Genomic DNA, 19,503 nt, shown 5'->3' with positions numbered 1-19,503 from the left:
GGCTTTGACAAAAGCAAACATCTCATGAAGCGAACTAAAGGCTGCCCAGAGATAGGCTTACCCTCTACATGACGATACGCACTAATCGCACTAAGGCGAACTCTTACGGAGTTGGCCTTGAGACCAGACTCTGACAAGTGTAGAAGGTATTCAAGCAGGGTCTGTGTAGGACAAGAAAGAGGATCTAGGGCCTTGCTGTCACACCAGACAACAAACCTCCTCCATTTGAAAGAGTAACACCTCTTCGTGGAATCTTTTCTGGAAGCAAGGCTCGGGAGACACCCTTTAAAAGACCCAAGGAGGCAAATTCTAAGCTCTACTACTACTTAGCATTTCTATAGCGCTGCAGGGTTACGCAGCGCTGTACAAGTTTAACATGGGGAAGGACAGTCCCTGCTCGAAAGAGCTTACAATCTAAAGGTTACAAACTATGTAGTCAGTGTAGGTATCATGACTGGGGAAGGTTGTTAGGTGCCAAAAGCAAGGGAGAAGAGATGGGCTTTGAGTAAGGACTTGAAAATTGGTAGGGAGGGCGCATGGCGTATGGACTCGGGAAGTCTGTTCCAGGCATAAGGTGATGCGAGGCAGAAGGGGCGGAGTCTGGAGTTAGCGGTGGTGGAGAAGGGTACAGATAGGAGTGATTTGTCCTGAGAGTGGAGGTTACGGGTGGGAACATACGGGGAGAGGAGGGTAGAGAGGTAACGGGGGGCTGCAGATTGAGTGCACTTGAAGGTCAATAGGAGGAGCTTGAACTGTATACGGTAGCGGACTGGGAGCCAGTGAAGCGACTTGAGGAGGGGGGTGATGTGAGAGTAACGGTTCACGCGGTAGATGAGACATGCGGCGGAATTTTGGACAGATTGAAGGGGGGATAGATGGCTAAGCGGGAGGCCAGCGAGAAGAAGGTTGCAATAGTCAAGACGAGAGGTGACGAGCGAGTGCACGAGGGTTCGGGTGGCATCCAGGCCGTGAGCCAGAGACTGAAAGTTGGGATGTAGAAGCGACCCCTCATTCTGAGTGACGAGGGTTGGAAAACACTCCAATCTCCACGGTTCTTCGGAGGACAACTCCAGAAGAAGAGAGAATCAAACCTGACGCGGCCAGAAGGGTGCAATCAGATCATGGTTCCGCAGTCTTTCTTGAGTTTCAGCAAAGTCTTCCCTACTAGAGGTATGGGAGGATACGCATACAGAAGGCCTGACCCCCCAGTGTAAGAGAAAGGCATCTGACGCTAGTCTGTCATGGGCCTGAAGCCTGGAAAAGAACTGAAGATCCTTGTCATTGATCTGCGTGGCAAAAAGATCCACCGAGGGGGTGTCCCACGCTTGGAAGATCTTGCGGACTACGTCCGTGTTCAGTGACCACTCGTGAGATTGCATTATCCTGCTCAACCTGTCAGCCAGACTGTTGTTTACTCCTGCCAGATAAGTGGCTTGGAGAAACATGCTGTGACGGCGAGCCCAAAGCCACATCTGGACGGCTTCCTGACACAGAGGGCGAGATCCGGTGCCCCCGCTTGTTGGTGTAAAACATGGCAACCTGACTGTCTGTCTGAATTAAGATTACTCGATTGGACAGCCGATCTCTGAAAGCCTTTAGAGCATTCCACTTGGCTCTTAATTCCAGGAGGTTGATCTGCAAACCTTTTTCCTGAAAGGACCAGACTCCCTGAGTGTGGAGCCCATCTACATGAGCTCCCCACCCCAGGAGAGATGCATCCATTGTCAGCACTTTTCGTGGCTGAGGAACTTGGAATGGTCGCCCCATGGTCAAATTGGATCAAATCGTCCACCACTGAAGAGAATTCCGAAAGTCGGTGGACAGTTGGATTACATCCTCTAGATCCCCCGCAGCTTGAAACCACTGGGAAGCTAGGATCCATTGAGCTGATCTCATATGTAGACGTGCCATGGGCGTTACATGAACTGTGGAGGCCATGTACCCCAGAAGTCTCAACATCTGCCGAGCCATGACCTGCTGAGACACTCGAACCATGGACACCAGGGACAGAAGGTTGTCTGCCCTTGCCTCGGGGAGATAAGCTCAAGCTGTCTGAGTGTTCAGCAGAGCTCCAATGAATTCCAATTTTTGGACTGGGGTCAGATGGGACTTGGGATAATTGATGACGAACCCCAGTAGCTCTATCACCCGAACAGTCATTCACATGGACTCCAGAGCACCTTCCTTCGAGGTGCTCTTCACCAGCCAATCGTCGAGATAAGGAAACACATGAACTCCCAGTCTGCATAGTGATGCTGTGACTACAGCTAGGCATTTTGTAAACACTCTGGGCGCAGACGCCAGGCCAAAAAGGCAGTACACGGTACTGAAAGTGCTGTGTTCCCAGTCGAAATCCAAGATACTTCCTGTGAGCTGGAAGCATCCTTTAAGTCCAGAGAGCATAGCCAATCATTTTCCTAAATCACAGGAAGAAGGGTGCCTAGGGAAACCATCCTGAACTTTTCTCGGATAAGAAATTTGTTCAGGGCCCTTAGGTCCAGGATGGGACGCATCCCCCCCCCCCCCCCCCCCCATTTTCTTTTGCACAAGGAAGTGCCTGGAATAGAATCCCAGCCCTTCTTCCCTGATGGAGCGGGTTCAATCGCACTGGCCTGTACAAGGGCAGAGAGTTCCTCTGCAAGTACCTGCTTGTGCTGGGAGCTGTAGGACTGAGCTCCTGGTGGGTAATTTGGAGGCTTGGATTCCAGATTGAGGGTGTATCCTAACCGGACAATTTGAAGAACCCACCAGACGAAGGTTATAAGAGGCCACCTTTGGTGAAAAAATATTAACCTCCCCCCAACCGGCAAGTCGTCTGGTACGGACACGTTTACTGAGGCTATGTTGAACTAGAGCCAGTCAAAAGCCTGTCCCTTGCTTTTGCTGGGGAACCGCAGGGGCCTTAGGTGCACGCTGTTGATGAGAAAGAGCGTGCTGGGACTGAGCCTGGGCAGGCTGCCAAGAAGCAGAAGTGTACCTATGCCTAGTATAGGAATAGGGAGCACTCCTCTTCCCTCCAAAAAACCTCCTAGATGAGGAGGTATTAGCAGAAGATGCCCGGCGGGAGAATCCATAGCATCATTGTGCTTCTTGATCTGGTCAACTAGATCCTCTACATTCTCACCAAAAAGGTTATCCCCCCGGCAAGGAACATCCACCATCCACCGCTGGACCGAATGATCCAGGTCAGAGACACGCAGCCAGGAGAGTCTGCGCATCACTATACCTTGGGCAATGATCCTGGATGCTACATCAAAAGTGTCGAACATACCCCTGGCCAGAAAATTTTCAACATGCCTTCTGCTGCCTGACCACCTGGCGAAAAGGCTCGGCCTGCTCCGGAGGGAGTGCATCAACCAAGCTGGACAGTTGCCTCACTGAGTTCCACAAGTGGATGCTCGTGAAGAGCTGGTAAGATTAAATTTTGGTGGCGAGCATAGCGGCCTGATACGTTTTCCTCCCAAAAGAATCAAGTCCTAGCTTCTCCGCCTGGGGGCGCCGAGGCATAGTCCCTAGTACTCTTGGCTCTCTTGAGTGCAGAGTCCACCACCATGGAATTGTGGGGTAACAGACCTCATCAATCCAGCTTCACTGTGGATCCGATACTGGGATTCAGTTTTCTTCGGGATCATGGGGCCAGACAGAGGGAATGACCAGTTCCGCATTAGGACTTCCTTCAGTACCTTATGTAGAGGAGCCGTCACGGCCTCTCTAGATGGAGAAGGTTAATCCAGGACCTCGAGCATCTCAGCCCTGGGCTCATCCTCAACCTCCACAGGGAAAGGAATAGCCGTAGCCATTTCCTGTACAAAAGATGTAAAGGACAGACTCTCCGGTGGAGATAGTCTCCTTTCTGGTGGAGGGGAAGGTTCAGAGGGAATCCCAAAGGACTCGGCAGAAGAAAAAGTACCTGGGGTCTTCCTCTGACTCCCACGAACGCTCCGCTTCAGTATCGGATAAGACCTCCCTCAAGGCACTCAGAGACTGAGCCTGCCTCGACACTGAGGAATGAAGTCCTCGATGGCGATGTCGAGAAGTCAACGCCCGCCTGGACTGCAGTGAAGCTTCCTCCAACGACGAAGGGGAATCAACCCAGGTAGCAGCCGACGTCGAAGCCGGGGACCTCTCCGCAGGAGAAGAGCCAGACGTCACTGCAGCCAGCAGCACGGAAGGCACAAGCACCCCCGACACCAATGCAGACTGGCACAGCAATCCCTTCAGATGCTCTGGAAGCAGGGTCGAGAGCTGCCATCGGAAAAGGCTGTGGGGTAGATGGAGCAGCCAGTGGCAGAATCTGTCGAGGCTCGGGAAGAGGTATCGGACTGCCATGAGATCGATGCATCGGCACCTCCTGTATAGACGAGGAGCAGTCCTCTCGAAACAGAAGCTTCTCGGGTGCCGACTCTCTCGGCACCGTGTGTCAAAGGAGAACGATGACGTTGCTTCTTAGCCTTTGCTCGATGCCCGTCATCGAGACTCCTCGGTACCGATGAGGACGTGGAATCCTCATGTCTCCTCGGGGCCAGGTCTGACGAGGGTCGATCCAGGGGGGCCTGCATAATAGGAGGCCTCGAGGCAGGTAGAGACCCACTCGACGCCTCACTGCTCCCAGCATGTGGTGATCTTGGGGCAGCCATTACCTCTCCTTCCAACGTCGATACTCGATATCGACTCCGACGCCGCTGACCGGACCGAGCCCCAAAAAGCTTTTCTCGCTGGGCTTCTCGAGACGCTTGAGTCCGTTTCTTCATATGACTACAAGTGGCTGAGGTATGGTCGGGCCCAAGGCACTGGATACACCAGGCGTGGTTATCGGTAACTGAGATGGTCCGGTTGCACAGAGTAGAACATTTGAAGCTGCTGGGTATCCTCGATGACATGGAAGGAAAAACGGCTTCAGTGAAATCAAACAACGTGATTGTGCCAAAAAAGTGGACACAAAAAGGAGAAAGGCCGGCCGCGTCGAAAAGAAAGTAAACTTAATAATAGGCCAAAAAATACTAAAGGAAACTACGGGAATAAAATTTTTTTAAAGAAATAGAAAAAAGAAAGAAAAAAAAGTCGTCAGACTCTTGTTTCTGGGCCAAAAAACGAGGAGAGCCGAAAAAAAAAAGCTGTCATCTCGTCCGGACAAAAAAAGAACTGAGGAGGCACGCTCGCGACGGGCAGGAAGTTGTCCGCACATGCGCATCAGAAGACTCTGTCAAAGTTTTATATTTTTGCTGGAAAACTTTGCCGCTTCCTGGGCAGACGCGGACATCGACCCACTAGTGAGAACAAGCAGCCTTGCTTGTCCTCGGAGAACAATGTATTACCATGCTACTTGCATTAATCTGGTGCGCGCTCTTTCATTCAGTCGCTCCAGGCAGCTGATCATGAGGCGCAGGTAAATGCAGGCCCTAGTCCAGCACTAATGGCCTCTAGAGCCCGCATTTACCTCTGATCATCTGCCCATAAGAGAGGACGGAACCAGAGACACCAAGAAATTAGAGACGGTACAGGAGGGAGTGATCAACTAAGTCAAAAGCACAAGAAAGATGAAGAGAGACCACAATAACAAAGAGATGCTGATCCAAAGCAACTCGGATAGTGTCACAGAATGCCAAAAGGAGAGTTTCAGTGCTGTGATTCTCACAGAATGCAGAATGAAAAGGGTGAAGAATGTTACACTGCTCCACAAAGGTATTCAGTTGAAAGACCACGAGCTTAGTGAGAATCTTTGCAAAGAAGGGCAGGTTGGAAATAGGCGAAATAGGGCAAACATTGACAGGGCGAGAGGGATCAAGCTGTGGTTTCTTAAGGAGGGGAGTAACCAGTGCGGAACCACACCCTGAGATAGGCAGGCTTGAAAGGGAAAGTAAGAGAGCAATCAGAGGAGGCAAGAGTTGAAGCTACAGTGTGGTAAATTTAAAACGAATCGGAGAAAATTTTTCTTCACCCAACGTGTAATTAGACTCTGGAATTCGTTGCCGGAGAACATGGTACGGGCGGTTAGCTTGACGGAGTTTAAAAAGGGGTTAGATAGATTCCTAAAGGACAAGTCCATAGACCGCTATTAAATGGACTTGGAAAAATTCCGCATTTTTAGGTATAACTTGTCTGGAATGTTTTTACGTTTGGGGAGCGTGCCAGGTGCCCTTGACCTGGATTGGCCACTGTCGGTGACAGGATGCTGGGCTAGATGGACCTTTGGTCTTTCCCAGTATGGCACTACTTATGTACTTATGTACTTAACTACAAAGTCAGGCCAAGGATCAAGGCAGGAACAGGAGGGATTCAGAGACTAGTGTTTTCAAAAATGAAGAAGCAGTGACAGAATTTAAGACACTTCAGGAACAGGAGAGAGAAGATCATGAGGTAGAAAGGTACAGAGGGAAGGTTCACTGTAGAAACAGAAGAGGGGGAGGGATTTAAAGGGTTTAAAGGAGGAGGACCAGGCATTAGCCAGTGAGGAGAGAGGGGTCATAGAAAGACAGCTGTGTATCAGCGGAGAGAGGTGATTAAAAATAAGAAAGCTTGTGTCTGCTGGCAGCCCTCGCTATATGATGATCAATGTACTTGTGCTTGGCCACTTTAATCGCAGAGCAAAAAGCACAAAGGAAGGTCTGGCAGGAGACCAGAGGAGACACAGACCAGGAGAGAACCAGGGGGCACAGGGGCGAGAAAAAAGGGACTGCAGACATAAAGGAGCATGACAGTCAAGAAGTTGTGCAAAAGAAGAATTAAAGTTGAGCGCCCAATTTGTAACAAAATCTTGATGATCCTGTGGAACTGGGAGATTAGAAGGGAAGTGAGGCAGTAATGCGGCTTATATAAGTGTCAGAGAGAGGATGAGAGAAAGCATAGGCGTGGGATGGTGAATGGGAAGAGATAAGATAAGATGAAAGTGATCAGTCTAGGGTAGAGGAATGGAGGAGAGAGGGAAAAGCAAAGATGGGAAAGGAGAGGAGGTGAAGATTAGGTCTAAACAACTGTCGGTCATGTGTAGGGGACGTGTTGTACAAGGCCGAGACGAGGTAAGAGAAAGAAAAGAGTAAGCCACCGTAGAAGGAGGCAGATTAAAGTCTCCAAGAAAGATATGTGTATATAAGTTCATAAAAAGCACATATCAAATATTTCACCTAATACCACCATATTAGAGGAACAAACTGATCAAGGAAAGCTTTGTGGCTCCCAATATAAATATATATCATAATGTCTTAATGATCCAAATAAAACTATGTAGCTCCCAATGAAAATGGTTTATTCTTAATGGAGTTAATGAAAATTGAACAGACCTGATAAAAAGCGATTTTAAAAAAATTCCAGTACATTGTACAAATTAAATGACACCGACATTAAAGCACAATTCATGATAGCATACTAATGACTGCATCAATAAGGAGGAAAAGGGGGGTAGCCAACAATGGTTGTGTATAATTGAGAAAATCCCCTAATTGTTTAAGTGAAACAGGTTACATGACTGCATCAAAAGAGCTGAAGAAGCAACTAAAACAGGGAAAAAAAAAAAAAAAAGGACCCTCAAGTATAAAAAAAAACAACCCAAAACATCAAAATATATCAAGACACTTAAAAAAAAAAATAATGCAGGAATTATAAAATGTATTCTTACCCAATGAGGCTGAGATGCCACATGAGGTACTCTGCTCTATTCAAGTAAAAAAACTGCCAGTCATACACTGTTAGGAATTTAAATAAGTATCGAACAGCAACAAGATTGACAGGGCAAGCATCTGCTGCTACAATTGTTGGAAGACAAAAGATTAAAAAAATAAAAATAAAAGTGAATACAGTAATGGAAAAGGAATGGAAATAAAATTGTACTGTGTGGGATGTGATGGATGAATATCAGGATAAAAAAGGATATTTCAACACACTGATGTGTAGTTGAAAACGAGACACATGCAAAACTGAGGTGTTATGAAGTAATGAGTATAATTATGAACTCAACTGCTTGTCCTCGGAGAAACTAATATGCATATGGAAATGTGTACTTAAAAAGTGATCATGAAAATGATAAAAACTGAGGGAGACAACCTCTCATCATTCTCCCTACACTTTTCAGTCACATCCAAGGAGGAGGCCAGAATTGGAGACCACCCCTCCTCTAAGCCTACCAAGCCAGAGACTCAAGGGCACTTAACTTCCCAGCCAGACTCTCATGAGAGCCCGCAAGTACAAATCAGTCAAGGCCTTTTGTAGGCACTCAGTCAGAGCCTGAAAAAATTAAGGACCCAAGGGAGAGGCTCCCCTCTAGCCTACCTGTACTAAGGCAAAGGGATCTCTGGGCTGTACAGGAACCATGTGGTTTGATGCCAAAAAGGGTGCTGTTCCCACCTCAATAGGCTCTGCTGTTCCCAGCACCACTGAGAAAGGAGCTCTCACTCAGCTTCAGTCCTTCCGTTAACAGCAGCTCCAGCACCTTCCTGAGCACCACTTTGCAGTCTTCCCTGTATCATAGGGCAGAAAGAACTGGCTGTTCTTAGGACACACCGACTCCTAGAAACCCCACAGTATTTGCCGACCAATACAAAGCACCTCTCTGGCACCCTCATGCCTCCAGAACTTCTGATGCATTGATCTGGCAATGGGAAATTCCTCAGCTGTCTCTGCCCTGCTTGCTCCATGGACCTACGTTCAATTTTTTTGTTGGTTTTCAACAATCTTTATTGATCAGCCCTGTTCCCTCATTCCTCCCCTCAACTTTACCATCTGCTGGAGACAGCGAAATAAGTTTCAGGTTGCACCACTTCTTATAGAGGAAAGCATAGCTTCTCTGCCTCCATCTGCTGCTAAAGTGACATAACCCATCATCTAAACTGGTCTAGCAGGATGAAAAAGCACCATGCAGGTACTATGGCAAGCATCAGAAGCAAATCAGAGATCAAGATCACATACTCTAGAAACATTACTGCCATAGTATGTGCAAAACTAACCCATGTGGAAACAATGACCACAAGAGAATCAGGCTACATTTTACTTGTATGTACTATACCAGGCCAACCAAAACAAAAACTGTACCTTACACTAGAGGGTGAAATTTGCTGAAACTAGATGGCATAACCCCTCCCCCCCCCCCCCCAACCAAAAACAGGCTGCACAACCCCGGCTCCCCTCCCCCAGAATACCAGCCCCATCCCCGCCTTAGAAGCCCTGGTGGTCTAGTGGCCATGTTGGGGCTCCTGCCCATGCTGGCTCCACATTCAAGATGGCTGCCAGGGCCAGGTCGCAACAGCCGTTTTAAGATTGGAACCAGCATGGACGGGAACAAGCTCCAATCTCAAAATGGCTGCCACAAGACTGCTGCAGCCACAGCGGAAAGGACGTTGTCAGGAGCAACTGCGCATTGCTCCTGCCTTGACTACCCAATAGACTGCAAGGGATGGACAGTAAGCCCAAGAGGCCTACAGGTGGGTCCAGGAGGAAAGGGGCTCATTCTGTGTATGAAAGGGGGGGGGGGGAGAGAGAGGGAGAGGCAGGGGAGCCAGCATAAAGTTTCGGTATTAGCCACAAATGCACCAGCATTTTTGGCCAAAGCCAAAATGAGGCTGGACCCAAATTTTGGGCTGTTTCGGCACCAAAGCTGAAACTGAAATTCTGTTGGTCTTTAGCTTACAAAGGTCATTTTAACTGAACTTTATAAGCTCTCATCAGCAGGGAGATATAAAATCTTGCATCATGGAAATTATCTATATACAAAACTTACACACATATTTAGTCTACTTAAACTCAGGGCTCATTTTGTTTTGTCTGAGATAGTGGCTAAAATCTGCAATACAAAAGTATATTTGGTGTTTCTAGTCAACCTTCCTGGCATGTGAAACAGAAAGAACAAAAATACAGAATCTGACCTTCTGCACATCTTGTTTGCTTTTCTCCACTTTATCCTGCAACTTCTTTAGCTGTTCAGGGTTGAGAGATGAATCAGCTTTGCTAGTTCCTTCCCGATATGTTGCCAGCTTTTCTTCCTTACATGATGTATGGTAAGCTTTCTTTGAACCTTCTACCTACAAAACCAATTGTAAAATTACACATTCTATATATGAAATTTCTAAGAATTCTGCATTTTCAGCTGGACTTGTATGGTTATGGACTGAAAACTGAGGTCCAAAAAGTCTTATTTGTCAGAAATGAAGGATGAAAAATACAAAGACAGTTGCTGCTGCTACTATTACATAAGTACATAAGCATCGCCATGCTGGGACAGACCAAGGATCCATCGAGCCCAGCACCCTGTCACCGACAGTGGCCAAAAGAACAAACAATTTGCCCCAGCCATCCTAGAAATACTGTATTCCCTCGTCCATTCTATGGCTTTTTCCTCCACGAAGCCGTCCAACCCTTTTTTGAAGTCCGCTAAGTTAACCGCCTTAACCACCTTTTCCGGCAACGAATTCCAGAATTTAACTACGCGTTGAGTGAAGAAAAATTTCCTCCGATTCGTTTTAAATTTACCACACTGCAGCTTCATCGCATGCACCCTTGTCCTAGTATTTTTGGAAAGCGTGAACAGACGCTCCACAATCGGCCCGTTCCATTCCACTCATTATCTTATAGACCTCTATCATATCTCCCCTCAGCTGCCTTTTCTCCAATCTGAAGAGACCCAGCCTCTTCAGCCTATCCAGGGAAGTTGTCCCATCCCCTGTATCATCTTTGTTGCTTCTGCCAACCAACAGGTAACAAGAGAATTCCTCTGCAACTACCCAGGGAGTTTTCCCCTTATTTTATTCCAGCTCACATGCACCAGGACTAACTTTCAGCAACCTGAAATTGTGGACTATAAATCCCACCATGAGGTGTTACCACTGTGACTGGTTCAGCGAATGAAAGACCTGAACTGGTATTCAAACTCTGGTCTCTCAAATGCCACAGAGTCCTTAATTAAAACAGGGAAAAATCCTATTAAGCAAATTAATCTTAGCCTTGCATTGACAGGATTTTTAATTAGAAATGAACCAATAAGAATAGCAGAATATACCTCTTTAAGCTTTTTTGCCCACGGTTTCTGAGCTTTCCGAAAGCCATCATCTGCTTCTTTTGTTTCCTTAAACCCACCCATCATCTGCTTATGAAATGCTTCTTTTTGCCAATTCTTGATCTTTTCAAAGTCCTCGTTCATCAGCTGGTTTTTCACTTCTAGATGCAGTTCACTCACTTTTTCTGCTTCTGTCATTAGTGAATGCCAGGCCTTTTCAACAGTTCCATACTGAGGGCCTACAATAAGAAGATAAGCCTGTCAATTTTTTAAAACAATGGCGAACGGCAAAAATATGAAAACATCTCACATACCCACACACTATATATTTTTAAAATTCAGATTTAGCTTGTGCCTTTACATTGGCAATTCAAGTCAAGATATATTAGTGTACAGCAGTCATTACCCTTAGTTGGCTTGCAAACTAAGTGTAGACTTGCAGCAATGGAGGGAGATGAGACTTGCCCAGGGTTACCAGCAAAATCAGTGGAACTTGATCCCTGACTCCCATACTCTCAGCCTGCTGCTCTATACATTAAGCCAGTGGTTCCTAAACCTGATTCCTGGAGGATCCCCAGCCAGTCAGGTTTTTGAGATATCCACAATGAATATTCATATGAGAGAGATTTGCATGCAGTGGAGGAAGTGCATGCAAATACCTCTCTCATGAATATTCATTGTGGATTTCCCAAAAACCTGACTGGCTGGGGTGCTTCAAGGACCAGGTAGGGAACCAATACACTAAGCTACCTCAATGAAATTTGTTTTTCTAATTTTTATAAGTTTTTATTACAGACCAAACACAGTAGCAAGCAGTATCATGGTTAACCAATCTAGTATAACAAAGGGAAATACAAGCTAAGACAACAATAAAAATTAAATGAGGAAGGGAAAAATGAAGCCCACCCTCTATAAGTTTATTTTTATTTTTTTTGTTACATTTGTACCCCACATTTTCCCACCTATTTGCAGGCTCAATGTGGCTTGCATAGTACCGTATGGCGTTCGCCAAGTCGGTTGATAAATACAAGGTTATATTATGGTCGAATGAGGTAGGTGTGTGTCAGGCACCATGAGGGTTGTATAATGAAAGAACATATAACAAGAACCCCACCTACCGGTATCCCTTCCACCCCTCCCTCCCCCAGGTAAGCATCAACAGCCAGCAATGAGAAGAGATATCGAAATGAAACCCCTTCTCCCTCCCCCCCTAAATACTCAGTCAAGGAGTGCAATGCAACAGAAATGGCTCCCAAATACTTTCCCACCAAACGTTCTATATCACAAAAAGGTTCCACAGCTTAGTAATCCATTTCACCAAAGATGGAATAGAGTGCTGTTGTCCAGCCAGAATCATCCTTGCCGCACTCACCGCATGGCAAATGAACAAAGACTGGTGAAAAGTCAGTCCAGGTGGTTTTTGCCAAAAAGAAAAACAACTGGCTATACATAAGGACATAAGTACATAAGTATTGCCATACTGGGAAAGACCAAAGGTCCATCAAGCCCAGCATCCTGTTTCCAACAGTGGTCAATGCAGGTCAAAAATACCCGGCAAGAACCCAAAAATGTACAAAACATTTTATACTGCTTATCCCAGAAATAGTGGATTTTCCCCAAGTCCATTTAATAACGGTCTATGGACTTTTCCATTAGGAAGCCGTCCAAACCTTTTTAAAACTCTGCTAAGCTAACTGCCTTTACCACATTCTCTGGCAACGAATTCCAGAGTTTAATTACATGTTGAGTAAGAAAAATTTTCTCCAATTCATTTTAAATTTACTATATTGTAGTATCATCGCATGCCTCCTAGTCCTAGCATTTTTGGAAAGCGTGAACAGACGCTTCACATCTACCCGTTCAACTCTACTCATTATTTTATAGACCTCTATCATATCTCCCCTCAGCCGCCTTTTCTCCAAGCTGAAGAGCCCTAGCCGCTTTAGCCTTTCCTCACAGGGAAGTCGTCCCATCCCCTTTATCATAGAATGTTCAATCCAACACTGCAAGCCAACCTGGACAGCGCTCCAATATGCTTGTGCTTTTACACAAGTCCACCAAACGTGGCCCATAGTACCAACAGCGTCACAGCCCCTACAACAACATGGAGAGACTCCCTGAAACATATGGTGATGTCGAGCCGGTATAAGGTACCACCTATAAAAAAACCTTTTCTTTCAGTGAGGGGTCCTGAATAGGCTTATAAAAGACAGCAATGTGCAGACCTGCAGCGGCAGGTATTTAAACACAAAAAAAGATAAGGCTCTGAGCAAGCAATCAACATGTAACTCATACACTACCTAGACCTAGTGGCCGATGCCCCTGCTAGCTAATGATGGATCTTCTGTATACTGGCTATGAAGGTAAAGGCTTCCTCCAGTCCACCAGTGGTGCCTGGAAAGAGGCTTGCAGCGTGAACTTAACCTGGATGCTGTTTCCATAGACATGTTGGTCTCCTTACCAAGGGGAGCTGCAGGAACTAGTATCATGACCGTCCCTGCTGCCTTGGAAAAGGCAGCCTGGGAACTGCCCCTAACCACAACATCCTCAACTCAAATATACCCTAAAAGGAACTGATCATGTTATTCATAACAAAGCTCCAGCTGCACCGACCTCTCTGAATGAATCTGAAGAGTAAACCAAAACCTTCCCCTGCCAGGGACTAATCACTGTAGCTTCTGTGGGGGGGATTTCCCTCATAACAGCCCACCAACACAGGTGCTACCACCACTAAAACTCTCTTTGCTGAGCTCCTTCTCTTCCAGACTTTTTTTTTTAACTCAAATTTTACCTAAAGCAGGCAAGGATCTTAGCACAAAGAAGGCAGAGTGAGTGGAACAGGGGCGTAGCCAGACCTCAAAGTTTGGGGGGTCCAGAGCCCAAAGGGGGGGGCACATTTTAGCCTGCCTTCCCGTTGCTATCCACCCCTCGCCGCAACTACCTTGACTGATGGGGGTCCCCAACCCCCGCCAGCAGAAGCCTTTCTCCAGAGCTATTCTCTGCCGCTTTGCCTGCCCTGCTTCCCTTCACATTGCACATGCTCGATTTTAATTAAATTGAGCATGCGCAAAGTATTGTGCATGTTCAGTATCACTAACACCAAGCATGCATGTGACGTGAGGGGAAGCAGGGCACGCAATACTGCAGAGAACAGCACTAGAGAAAGGCTTCTGCTGATGGGGGTTGGTGACACCCACCAGCCAAACCAGGGGCCCTGGATCCAATTTGGGGGGGGGGGGGGCAGGCCTCCTGTAGCTACGCCACTGGAGTGGAAAGCAAAAACGGGAGCGGGGAACCTTGCCAATAAGAACAGACACCGTAAGGGGCCCCTACTTACCTCTCCTGGCACAGGCAACATCTGCCTATCATGACTCTGTTCACTAGGACTGGGGGACCCTCTGATCAGTACTCTGGCAGGAATCCGCAACTTCTCAAATCAAGGCAAAAGTCAGAAGAGTAATACCCGAGAGATGCCATGAGGCCACTGGAGGCAGCAACTACTGGCAATTTCCAGTGCTACACTGCTCCGTGTGCAGGATGTCACCAGAAATCCCGTGTTCTTTGGCTTCACAGTTCTCTGGGATTCTGCCATGTATCTGTGACCTGGACTGGCCACTGTTGAAAGTAGGATACTGGGCTAGGTGAACCTTCAGTCTACCCAGTATGGCAATTATGTTCTCATCTGCTTGTTTTTTTTTTTTTTTGTTGTTGCTGGGGGGAGGGGGAGATTTTTCTGCCCTGTGCCAGGAGATGATTTTTTAAGTAGTTTTTTTTTGTTTTTAGGAAGAGTGGTTTAAGATGGGTGTCACCTGCCTCTGTCATTTTTGAGTGAATATTAATTATAATACGTTTAAATGTATTACTTGACATTGTAAACAAATTTTGATTGTGGTGTAAACTGATTAGATTTGTTTTAAATAAGTCATATATCAAATGTTTGAGTAAAATAAAGTTAAAGTTAATAGATAATGTTATAAGAGACCACCACCAAAAAATAAATAAAATAAAAATGTACTCTATGGTAGTTTTCACCCTAACACTTCTTCTGTACAGCATATAAAAGTATCACACTGATGTTTAGTCACAGCAATGTACATTAGCATACAAGATATCTGTGTTCTATTCTATTAGTCATTTCTACAGGTAGGATTCTCCCTGTTCTTTGTGGCTCCCCTACTAAGGTCTGCTATTGCAATAATGGCATTAGCATGAAAGGGTGGTCTACTCAAGGAACAAACCTTATAGCCTCAAATGAAGACCTAAGGTACCTTAACTTTAAACTCTGCCATGCTACAAATGCCAGTGAGCAGTTGTAGTGACAGTTTAGTCATGTTCTTATTGCGCTGTTAACACAGATATAGAGGAAAGTGAACCAGGCAAGAGAAGAAAAGACAAAACGTCACTCAATATTGCCCACACATCTAGATATAAACATCTAAGGCGATGTTTATGACAGCCATTGAAGGCATGGATGAGATGGGCATTCCAGGCCAGAGGTACAAGCAGCTACCACATACTCTTACATTTTCACATCATGAAAAGGGGATATAAAATGGTTTTATTATTGAAATGGGCCACCCCCTCTCCCCTGTGGCTGGCCAAAACTTCAGAGAGGGACTATCCTCCTGCCTAGAATGCACAGGACACTTAGCTGAGGAATGGGTCCAACTTACCCAAATATGAAAACATTTTCAATAGTTTGAAGACATTACACAAAAATATCTATGTACCTTCAAGCAAAAAGAAAGGAGGACTCCTAGAGTCTAATAAGTTAAATATTATCTAGTGCTAAATAAGCCCTGTCAATCAGGGCTGTCAAATTCTAGTACTTGAGGGCAGTAAACTAGTAGCATTTTCAGGCAATCCCTACTAAACATGCACGAAATGGATTTTCTAAAAATGAGGCAGTGTGCATGCATAGTCTTTATGAACCTCCTGAAAACACAGCCAGTTTTCAGCCTTCATGAACTGGAGTTTGACATTCCTGAAATATTCAAATCTGGGTGGAGTCTGCCTCCTGACTGAAAATGTGACAGGTTACATGACCCAAAGTGACTATTAGATGTAATCAATGAGAGAAAAGGGAAACCAGCACCAGCCACCAAAAGAACGTTGGGGGTGAGGATTCAATCCATGGAGAATCGCCCCCCTCCGAATATCATGCCCCTCCTCTCCTCAGAGTTCCAGGCCCACCACCTCCCTCCCTCCCCTGCGAGTTCCATGCCCCCTGTCTTCGGAGTTCCAGACCCCCACTCCTCCCTCCCTCCCTCTCAGTGGCAGCCCAACCTGCGTTGGCTGCCCTCTTCTCGCAGTCCTGCGCCTGCCCCTCGCCTTCCTGCGTCCCGGCTGTAATTTAAAAGATCTTACCTCGGTGTAAGCCGGCAGCAGTGAAAGTAGAGCAGGCAGGGCGCTTCAGCCTGCCTTCCCTTCCGTCTCAGCTGTGCCTCTGGTCCCGCCCTCATTTCCTATTTCCGGAAGGGTGGGACCAGAGGCAGAGCTGAGACAGAAGGCAGGCTGAAGCGCCCTGCCTGCTCTACTTACACTGCTGCCACCAGACCACGAAGTAACAACTTTTAAAATTATAGCCGGCACGCAGGAAGGAGAGGGGCAGGCGCAGGACTGTGAGAAGAGGGCGGCTAACGCAGGTCAGGCTGCCACTGAGAGAGAGGGAGGGAGGCGCGGGGGTCTGGAACTCCGAAGACAGGGGAGCCTGGAACTCACAGGGGAGGGGAGGAAGGGGGGCCTGGAACTCAAAGGGGAGGGGAGGGAAGGAGGGAGGGGGACATGGAACTCGAACGGAAGGGGGGCCTGGAACTCGGAGGGGAGGAGAAGGAGGGAACTCGGAGCCCGTACGTGATAATGAGCACTAAGTGAAACTGAGAATGGCTGCAAGGCAGCAACTCGCGTCACAACTATCCGTTGACGTTCCGAATACTGTGCCACTCAAAATACATTGGGCAAGCGCTGATCTCGCAAGACAACTTGCCGCTGACGTCCCGATAAAGCTGGCAGGGTTTACAAGACTACTGAAGAGATGTCAACAGGCTGCAGTCATGTTCTGATATAGTTTCTCAGACTCTATCCACTGAAAAATAGGGGTCTCTCTCTCACACACACACTCCATCTCTCAAACACACACACTCTCAGGAAAACCTTGCTAGCGCCCATTTCATTTGTGAGAAACGGGCCTTTTTTACTAGTTGCCTATAAATTATATGCCAATCCTTATCTGTACTGCAAGTTTTAGAAGTAAACTAGTATTGTTTCTCTCTTTTTTTGGCCAGCTCCTTCTTCCTTTGGATTTCTAAATGAACTGCATCTGGTCTCTGCTGTGGCTACAGTGGCACAAGCCTTCATTTACACCTACCTGAGCATTTTCCCCATTTTTATCCCTCTCATCTAGCCCCAGGACTGGAGTGGGGGGGGGGGGGGTGCCCAAACAGGGCAGCTGCCCTGGGCCCAACAGCTCCAGGGGGACCCCCGAGATCTGCCATTTCTTCTCCCTTCTTGCCACCCTGATCAGAGGTCTCCCTCCCTTCCCTGTCTACCTTACATTGTGTTTTTGTTGATGGGGGATCATCTGCGCAGCAGCAATTCTGATACGCTGCCTGTGACTGCCTCAGTGCTGTTTCTCTGCCACACTCCACCCCCCTCTAATGCAACTTCCTGTTTGGAATGTGGCAGAAGCAGAGGAACAGTGCTAGGGCAGTCACAGGCAGTATATCAGAATCGCTGCTGCGTCGATGATCCCCTGTCAATAAAAGCACAATGTGAGATAGACAGGCAAGGAAGAGACCTCGGATCGGGATGGAAAGAAGGGGGAAGAGATGGAGGACTGCGGGGGACTCCCTGGAGCTATTTTAAAGTAGAATGGGGAGGGGATGGTGGAGGAAGAAATTATGGGCATGGGAACAGGGGGAGGAGGAGAGAGAGATGGCAATGGGGTGGAGGGAAAGAAGAGATGTTCGACGGGAGTGGTGAGTGAGGGAGGGAGAGATGCTAAATGGGAGGGCAGTTGGGAAGAAAGATGTTGGACCCAGGGAAGGGAGGAGGTAGGGAGAGATGCTGGCTCATAAGGGATAAGATGGGGGGAAGGGAACAGCAGCAGGAAAGACAGGGACAATAGAGAGGAGAGAGAGAGGAAGAGATATGATTGACCATGGTGGGGCAGGAGGGTAGAGAAATGGGAAAGGAAGATGGACAGGAGTGTGGAGAAAAAGGAAGAGAGAGATGTTAGGCCATGGTGGGTGGGGGGGATAGGGAGAGGAAGTATTGAGCTTCAACACTGGAGGGAGGTAAGGAGAGGGAGGAGAGATAGTGGAAATGGCGGAACCACGTAGAACAGGCCAAGAAGAGGTGGCAGATAATAAGTGAGAGGAGGATAGTGAATACAGGGTAGAAATGTAGAAATGGAGGGTAGATGAAAGATGGAAGGGAATAGCAGGCTGGGGAAGGAGTGATGGGAAATGGGACAGCTAGGGAATGACAGAAGAATATGGAAAGTTAATAGGTAGCTGAAAAGTTAAAAGAAAGGTGAGAAAAGATTAAATTTGAGTGGATAGAGAAGCTGAAAAGAAAAAGGAGGTAAGACAGATAAGGGAAGGATAAATACGTCAGAGACGGGTGTAATGTAGGACTAGAACAAAAGGAAAGTGAAGAAAAGACAAATGGACAAAAGTCACTGGAAAGAGAATTTGCAGAAGACAGATGGAGAAACTGGGACCAACATGATGGAAAAATAAAATGTCCAAAGGTAGAAAAAAGTGTTTTATTTTAAATTTGCCTCTCTCTTCCTTTGCTGTGCTGACAGCCAGAACCTTTCTACGCTCTGCAGCCAGTGGCAGTGTCCCTGAGCTGCTGCCGCTATTGCTGATCCATACCCGTGAATGCTTTGTATTTCTGCATATATAAAAATTAAGCATGCATTGGGGGGGGGGGGGGGGCAGCAATGGCAGCGGCAGCAGCTTGAGGACATAGCCACCAGCTGCAGAGCTTAGAGAGCTCTGGCTGCCTGAACAGAGGAGGTGGTCTTCAGCTGGCACAGTTTGGGGATCCTTGCCAGCCACATTTTGGGGGGGTCTGAGACCAAAGCTGTGATGCTACCAATTGTGTTCAATACAAAAAGGAAGTGCATTTCTGTTTTTATTTCTTCAGTGTTGCAGTACTTACCATGTTTCGATTTTGGTGTTCATATTTCTATTTCTAATTTCTGATCCCTTGTTCTGTATTTGGTGAAGGCCTGTGTTTTGTGTGTGAAGACGTCATTTAAAGTTGTTTTATGTGTGGCAGCAATGGTGGGTGGGGAGATTGGGGGAGGGGGCCCCTCCTTAATTTCTGCCCTGAGTCCCAGACTGTCTAAAACCAGCCCTGTCTAGACCAAGCATCATAAGGAACCCTCTCTGAAACTTGTTGCATATGCACTCTAGGTTGGTCAATTAGCAGTCACTGTGTACAAACAATGGTTGGAAACCTGGAGACTATGGGGTTCGTTTTCAAAGCACTTAGACTTACAAAGTTCCATAGGT

General features: G+C 47.0%; 1 protein-coding gene across 3 annotated transcripts in view; it reads right to left on the bottom strand.

Moving 5' to 3' along the window:
- Positions 1 to 19,503, bottom strand: part of PACSIN2 (protein kinase C and casein kinase substrate in neurons 2) — a 192,962-nt gene that overhangs the window by 92,257 nt on the left and 81,202 nt on the right. For all 3 annotated transcript variants that reach the window (XM_030215522.1, XM_030215521.1, XM_030215523.1), the window contains exons 4-5: positions 10,982 to 11,217; positions 9,852 to 10,007 (exon numbers count right to left, since the gene is read on the bottom strand). In XM_030215522.1, the coding sequence (XP_030071382.1) occupies positions 9,852 to 10,007; positions 10,982 to 11,217 (392 nt within the window). The remainder of the gene's footprint in view (positions 1 to 9,851; positions 10,008 to 10,981; positions 11,218 to 19,503) is intronic.

Source organism: Microcaecilia unicolor, chromosome 9 (assembly GCF_901765095.1).
Source record: "Microcaecilia unicolor chromosome 9, aMicUni1.1, whole genome shotgun sequence".
In the NCBI taxonomy this organism is placed as follows: domain Eukaryota; kingdom Metazoa; phylum Chordata; class Amphibia; order Gymnophiona; family Siphonopidae; genus Microcaecilia; species Microcaecilia unicolor.
The sequence above is the reverse complement of the archived record's forward strand: the minus strand, read 5'-3'. Positions and strand labels throughout refer to the sequence as shown.